This window comes from Telmatherina bonti, assembly GCF_933228915.1.
Source record: "Telmatherina bonti genome assembly, chromosome: 12".
NCBI classification, from domain to species: Eukaryota; Metazoa; Chordata; class Actinopteri; order Atheriniformes; family Telmatherinidae; genus Telmatherina; species Telmatherina bonti.
Genome location: NC_136610.1, coordinates 21,958,238 through 21,966,646, shown reverse-complemented (window position 1 = coordinate 21,966,646; position 8,409 = coordinate 21,958,238). Strand labels below are relative to the sequence as shown.

General features: G+C 37.6%; 1 protein-coding gene across 1 annotated transcript; it reads right to left on the bottom strand.

Moving 5' to 3' along the window:
- Positions 1-407: 407 nt before the first annotated feature.
- On the bottom strand, positions 408-3,502 carry zic6 (zic family member 6; the record flags this gene model as incomplete). The annotated part of the gene is made up of 2 exons (XM_079249620.1): positions 408-1,018; positions 2,548-3,502. 2 exons carry the CDS (start codon positions 3,500-3,502, stop codon positions 408-410), a joined length of 1,566 nt encoding a protein of 521 aa, XP_079105746.1.
- Between the last annotated feature and the right edge of the window lie 4,907 nt (positions 3,503-8,409).

Sequence of the window (8,409 nt, the reverse complement as noted above, 5' to 3'; positions counted from 1 at the left end):
TCATAATTATTATTATTCACTTTCCAATAAAAGATTCTACCATCGGAAAAAATTTCAATATATATATATATATATATATATATAAATTTTAAACAATCTTGTCTTTCTTCAGATAGCCTTTAACAATTACGCAACACGGTGAACAACTGAGCATACAGGCCTACCTTGTAGCCTCTCCTGTGGCGCTTTGGACATTACAAGCGGGAGGCAACCAAACAGGTCTTATACAACAACACCTAAAAAAAAAAAAAGCTAGCCATATTTCGCAATGCAAAATTCAGGATGACCGAGGACGTTTAAAAATATTTAATACAACATTCACAAAATTACAGAGAAAGTTGGAGGTTACAACATGAAAATAAGGGCCCACACATTTTTTTAAGCTGCCCACGTGCCCCATGTGGATCTCAGAGGGATGAGATGTTATTACACTGCTTTGGTGGAAAAGAGTCCACGCCACTGTGGCATGTGTACCATCCATTAACAATACTTTTCTGAAAGGGAGAAGAGGAGGAGAAAGTCCGCGAGCTCTGGGCAAAAGTGTGACCTGTCTGGCCGCAGGGGTACTGGGAGGACTGGGACCTGTAGCCGCCTCTCTGTAGCAACAAAGGGTCCAAGAGGGGCTGTGACCTGTGCATGGAGTAGTCCAAACTGCTGTCAAACGTGTGATGGAAACGTGACCTCGGGGTCGTCTCGTCTCGACACTCGGGGGAAAGGGGGACATCTTGAGTCGAGCTGGGTAGTTGAGGGAGGCTGATCTGGGTTCCAGACCTGCTCTCTGAGAGGTGACCTTCCTCATCAGGACGCGCGTCGCCGCCTTTGGCGACCTGAGCCTTGTTGCAGTGGAGCTTCATATGCTTTCGCAGGGAGCTTGGATGGGTGTAACACTTGTCGCATCCCCTGACCTTGCACATGTAGGGTTTATCGCTGGAGTGCACGTGAGAATGCTTCTTTCTGTCGCTGCTGTTCGCAAATCTCCGGTTGCAGCCCTCGAACTCACATTTAAAAGGTTTTTCACCTAAACGAGCAAAGAGAAAAATGACGACGAGTTACGAGTACTTTCAGGCCTTTGGATGCTTTGCTTGTCATAGCAAATATTGATGTCTCATGAGTTATAGTTATTTTTCATCACATGAAATCCTAAAACTGAGAAATGCACATCCAAAATAAAAACAGGCAGGTCTACTCTAACAATTTTTTTTAACTGCAGAAACCCACACCAGACCTAATCTTTTTTTATGTCAACTTTTAAACACAATTAAGCTACTAATCTGTTAAACAAATAAGTCTGAGCCATTTAATTACTGTTCAAACTAGTTGCTACTTGTTGGTGGTTGGTGGTCCTGACCGCATCGCAACAAGTGAGCCGTTTATCTGAATAAATCAACAAGACTTCTGGTAAACACATTAACCCACAACAACGGCAAAAAAAAAAAAAAAAAAAACATTATTACGCATAGGAAGAGTTATGAGGACTAAGTTATATCTTCTTCTAAAATAAGATTACACTGGTGCTCACTGCCATGTTCTATGAAATGCATGGAATCTGGATGCTGGACTGGAAAGCAAACCCAATTTATTACTATCTGTTTTCTTTTTTTCTTTTTATAGGAGGGGGATATATATATATATATATATATATATATATATATATATATATATATATATATATATATATATATATATATATATATATATATATATATACATATATGTGTGTGTGTGTGTGTCTGTGTGTGGGTGGATGTGTGTGTGTGTGTGTGTGTGTGTGTGTGTGTGTGTGTGTGTGTGTGTACAGTTTCCAGGGTTTCATTGCGTATCAAAGTTATGAAGGCCCAATGTGAGTAAGTGAAATAATTCATCTCTATGTTGATTCAAGTCATCACTTTGTTCGTATACCAAGTAATCCCTTTACACAACTTTTTTACTCCCTACTACATCATGACTGCATCACAGTATGTGCTGTGAGAGCTCCTGAGCACAGGAGACAAGTCCCTGGGAGGCAGAGGCTGCGTAACGGCTACGTCACAACTCCCCGGTGTCCCTACATTTATTTAATAATTTTGCTGAATGAGATGAGGGAGGCACCCAAACCACCAGGCCTGCTGATTACAAGTCGTTTGCAGCTGTCTTGATACTTTTTATCTGTGTTTTCCTGCACGGAGACAACACGTTTTTAACTCCCCTGCAGGCCCATTCAAAAGCGGCACGCAGCAAAAGCAGCACGAAAAGCACACAGAATCTAGATAACAATGTAGGCAGAAATAACACCAACACATTCTGACGCAAATGATAAAAATATTATTTTCAATAATAATAATAATAATAATAGAAATAATAATAATAATAATAATAATAATAATAATAATAATAATATTTTGTTGAATATTATAAAAGTTGTACAGTTAAGAATAAATTACCAAGATGAGAAATAATGTATTATTATTATTATTATTATTATTATTATTATTATTACTATTATTATTATTATTATTATTATTATTATTATTATTATTATTAAATGTTATAATACAATTATGAACTAACCTGTATGTGTCCTTTTGTGGATCTTCAGATTCTCTGATCTTGCAAAAACTTTCTCGCAGCCGTGAAATGGGCAAGGAAAGGGCTTTTCCCCAGTGTGGACTCTGACGTGGTTCACCAGTTTGTATTTGGCTTTGAAAGGCTTCCTGTCTCTCGCACAATTCTCCCAGTGACACACGTATTCAGAGTGCTCTGGTCCTCCGACGTGCTCCACTGTCACATGGGTAACAAGTTCATACATGGTCCCGAAGGCTCTGGAGCAAGGCAGCTTCCCAGTCCCATCTTGGCCGTCTGTCCACTTGCACACCAGCTCGTGCTTTACTGTTTGCTTAGAGCACCTGAGGAACGCGTCGCCTCCACGCTGAATCGCCATGTTCAGGGGTTTGTAGAGACCCAGGAATTGTGTGACTATTTGCTGGCTGTTTCCCTTGGGGCTGATGGTCTGACCGTAAGGGTGAGTCCGGGTGAGGAGGTCGCCAGGTAGACCCAACATCATCTGGCTGCCGAGGTCTCGAGAAGCGTCGGTGGAGGCGTGGGCCTGTTCCTGATAACTTGTGAAGAAAGTATGGCTTCTGTTGTCTCTGCAGCCAGCAAAGTCACGATACCTTCCAATCCCGCCATGTTGGTTAGCTCTTGATGCCAGTTGATCAGTGACGGGTGGCATGCCGGCTCCAGAAAGATTGGCTCCAATGATAATGCCCCTAGGGCTGTGCTCTAACCGGTGGCTGGGGTATCCAGAGTCTGAGAAACTGGGAATCGAATGGTCAACATATGCACTGGACCTCGTCTCGGGGTAGTCTCGCAAATTGTGCGAGGGGCAGAGTTTTAAGGAACTGCCAGTGGGGTGTCCCATGTGCTCTCCTGCCAAAGGTGGCAGCACCACGCTGGGTTCAGTATTGCTCTCCCCGGGGTTGACGCAAGAGAGAGGGCAGCCACTAAACCTCGAAAGGCTTGTCATGTTTTGTTGTGAGTTTGGCTGTGAGTTTGCAAAATCAACCAATTCAGCACTCAGGATGCACCCAGAAGTTCTGTTCCCATTTTCCTTGTTGTTTATCATCTGTATGTGAAATTCTTGGCCGTGAACTTCGCAGAAGTAGGAAGCAGACTCAATTTCGTTAAAGTTGGTGTGAGTCCCATGCCGCTCACTTTGCCCTCTTGATTTGTGGCAATAACCGTGGTAGTAAAAATGCTTCGAAACAGGCCATGGTGCAATATAAAAGCACAGCAGGCAAACCTGCTTTTAAAAAGGGAGCTTTGGGATTGGTTGGAATGCGCTGTGATTGACGGGCGCTGGGTTTGTTTTAAAAGGGACACGCAGGCGTTCACTGCACGACTCCGTTTTCAAATATCGCAGAGAAAATGCTTTGAAATGTGCCGCGATACTACTCCTTAATATCGCTGCCTCCTTAACTCCTTCTCTAAAGACCTCCTTCTCCAAATCTCAGTTCAAGAAAAAAAAATGTACAGGTTAATGTCTAACACTGATCATCTGCTTGAAGTTAAGTGATTAGATGCAGACATGAACAACTCACAGGACAATCACAGACTTCATTCCCTTTTATTTCGCAACAATCTTGCTTTGCAAAAACAATAAAGACTGCTCCTTGTGCGTGTCCAGGCCAATTATTGTCAAAATCTGAATTATGAGTATGAGTGGAATGCAACAGTGGAAACATAAAAAGTTACATTTAGCAATTAATTCATGTTTTGAGATGATTTTCAGCTCTAAAAAGAATTTGCCTTGTTTTTAAATGACATTAATCTGTATCAGTACAAAGTTTAAAGCTATTTTTACATAAAAGTGCTGGGTTACTGGGCTTATAGGCTAAATAAAAAATATATTCATTTTATAACATTGTATGTGTATTTTAAACAGGGCATGCGTTTTTGCACATCTCAAGTCCTCAGAAAATTCAAGCTTTATTAAAGCAACAAGTAGACTATGGTACATTTCATGCGGGGTCTATTTTAATAGAGACATTTTTTTCTGGTTGTGTCATTGTGTTATGTTAGAAAACAGAGCAGTGTATATTATCTTATATACCCTAGAGTCGAAAGGAAGCTATTTCTGAAATCATAGCCTTTCTCATTAACCCATTTAATAAATTAATGAATCATTAAGAGGATTCCAAACGACCTGCAGGCTGGCACAGATGTAAAAAGAAAATGTTATGTAAAATGTACATTGTGAGGAACGTGACAAGAAACAGCTCCGCCATTGTAAGAAACTCGTAAAGTTTTTTTTTTTTTTCTTCCACCTTTTCCTTTTTTTTTACTTGGGGTGCTGTGAGGACATGGAGTTGTCCAAGCTGCTCCAGTGGAGCATGTTTCTGCATATCAGCTAGCTTTTGACGTGGTTCAGACTCTGTCAGTGCGCTTTCCTCCACCATGACCACTTTAGTCAGATACTTTCATCTGTTACTCTTATTTAAATCTACGCGCCTGGCGCAGGCTCCAGGCTATAGCTTAGAAAGGTTTAAGGTGAAACCGCCTTATTTCCAGACACTGTGGCTGGAGGATTTTTTTCTTTACTTTTTATCCGAAAAGAAAAAAGAAAAAAAAGAAAGAAAAAAAAAAAAGGGGGGGGGGGGTATTTCCACATTGTTATGCTGACGTCATTTGCAGTATGTTTTACAGGCAGACAAAAAGCCAGGGACCCAATTGACATTAAGTGCTACGACATGGTAGATAGGTCCAGAACTGGCCTGATGTTGTCATAATTGTGATGGACGCTCATGTTTGTCAACTTTTACCACGATGCAGTTCCGAGATTGATTGAGGTCTGAAGGCCAACAAACTGAAAGTTTCCAATCTGTTTCCACATCGTGTAAAGGACTGACAGACATGACGATCCAATGTTTTCACCTGATGCAGGAAAAGGGAAAAAGAAGAAAAATGTGCATTTTTTACATGACAAAGTGTTTTTTTGGTTTACTTTTCCGTTTACAGACTTAGAGAGTGTAGTCTATGTGTCTCTGTCTGATTAAACTGTGATACTTTCCTGATAGATATTGCTGAAGGGGTAAAATGTATGATAATGACAAATAAGTTTACTTAGCTATTTAAGGTAGAACCAAAAGAACCCAATTATGCTTAGGACTTAAAAAGATTTTGGCCTGATGAGTATGAGGCCAACTTACTCATTTGTTGAAAATACTTCAAAAATAATTAAATGAATAAATCCAAAAAAAAAAAAAAAACCCACTTCAAAATCAACCAAAAATAATATTGATTTCAGTCAGTCATTTTAAAAAAAAGAAATTCATTAGATTTCATGGGATCAAGCCAAGTTTGAGAAGATACTTTAAAGCCATACACAAATGAGGAAAATAACATCAAACAGCTATTAATAGATTTTTGTTTGCTTGTTTGTTTGTTTTTGTTTGTTAGTTTGTTTATTTGTTGTTTATGGAGGACTACAACATGTAACGGCTTTGTTGTATGTTGTATTGTTATATATAGTATCTTAAATGTGTTGATTCCTTGGCAGCACACACCTTAAGTTGACATATTTAAAGTTCAACTGTATTATAATTATTATTTATTTATTTATTTATTTATTCATTTATTTTAGTTTTGTTTAGTTTTTTTTTTTTTTCAATTTAAAACATGATAGCTCTTAAGGATCTATAGCTTCACAAGTGTGGTCATTTGTGTGTGCGTGTATGTTTTCTGTTTTTTTTTTTGTTTTTTTTGTTTTTTTAAGAGAGGTCAGACAAAATCCTTGTGATATCTGGACAGAAAATGAACACTCGCAATCATGTCAGGTAACACAACTAGTATCCACAAGCTTTTAGTCTCTCTTAAAATGCACCAAACTAATTCCATGCCATGCACACATATCATGGAATACAAGTCAAATGGCAGATAAAAGATCAGACATGAAGTACGACTACAACCTCCTGCAGCAGAGTGGCCTAAAAATCAACAAATTCTGTAACCTTATCATATATATCAAATTCCACACAGTAATCACTGGATCCTATGCTTCGCAATTATTTGCCATTGTAACAAAGAGGAATACTGGGGTGAAAAAACAGTTAAATGAGGACAAAATTATTTCCTAAAAATTTTAATTCAAAAGCCTAATCTTTTTTTTCCTTTTAGAACACAAATTGTGTACGTTGCATGCACCAAATTGGTGTCTGATGAGGTATCACAATTGATGAGGGATTGCAGTGTACAGTCTTGCCATCACTTTATGAAATTTAGATGAATTAACAGGTTTGGGATGAGTCCATTTGGGGACAGATGCTCCAGTAAATCACAGCAAGAAGTCAATTAGCTCTCTCCATCAGCCATATGAAGGCAAATTCCATGAGCAGTCACTCAAGGCCTAACTGACACATAATTTCTGAATGTATATTCACTGATCGAAATATTGTTCAGAATGAGATGAATAATCAGTGATTCATTTCCCCAACAACAAAATACAAATACACAGCAAGCAACAAACACTTATTATATCAATGCCATAAAGTCAAGCATTACATTATAAAATTCCACATAATAAAACAGTTCAACTTATTCTTCAGCTGCTACACAACACAGAAAATTACTATTACAGGGCAAAATGTGTGTTTGAAACTAGAACACAGAAAATTATAAATTGCTTTCTGAATTTGCAGGATTTTGTAAGGATTGAATCAAGTAGAAAGGCATTAGTAGAATTACTAAAAAAAAAAAAAAAAAAAAAATATTTCCAGAAGATTGAATCTACACAAGACAATGGTTCAAGTGGAGACCAGAACCTGATCCTTTCTGCCTCCGTGTGCACCGAAGAATTGTTGGGGGGAAAAAAACGCAAAATGGAGAATGAATCCCACTCAGAAAGCAATAATAATAAATGTCTAATTAAATTGATAAGAATACTTTGTGTGGTTTGAGATGCCATATTAATCAACTGTAAAATTGTAAATTTTATTCATCTTAAAGGCCATTTAGGGAAAAAAAAAAAAGGGGGGAATCATAGTGGCCTATTATTTGTGTAACCATGTCTTTGGGACACAACATTTTCTGTTTTTAAAATTAAAAACACAATCATATGCAATGATAAAATGCATTTTAGTAATAATAGGTTATAGTTTTGTTGTTGCTTAAGGCAGATTATAAGTTCACTTTTGTCTGGTCATTATTGAGTTAACATCAAGTCCACAAACTTGTCTATAACACCAGTGACTTGAGCCAGCAAAGCAGAGTGTGGGCTACAGGCCAGACAACATGGACTAAAGAATAGAATTTTTTTTTTTAAATATATATATATATATATATATATATATATATATATATATATATATATATATATATATATATATATATATATATAATAAATAAAGTTCTTATGAGATCACTTTGCTATTATAAAATAACTGTAAAATCCAAATGTCTTTTAACAAATTTAGAAGCAAAATAACATGTATATTGTTGATTCTACCACCTCTAGTTAGAATAAACATATAAATGTCAGATGTTTACCATGTAGGCTGGTGGTTATGTTCTGCTCTTTTCCTGCAACGTGGGCCTACTGTCAGAGAGGTATGAACACTAAAACATTTTAATATTTTAAAAGCTAACGCGCATGCTCTGTGCGAGGTAGATTATGTTATAACCAATGAGCTTTCCAAACGCCCAATGAGGTAATCCCAGCAGAGATTACTAAATAACTAAATTATGCTTACCGCAGTCCTGCAGACTAACCATCAGAAATTTTCACACGTTGCATTTCGGCTGTGATCAAATCAATCACTGGAATAACTAGATTTTTAAACCGTGTCTGGCTTTTGAATGGGAGGAAAAATACTTAAACTCATCGTTTGCATGCAAATGTCTTTTCGTCCAATTAAAATTAATGTGTTTATATGTTTA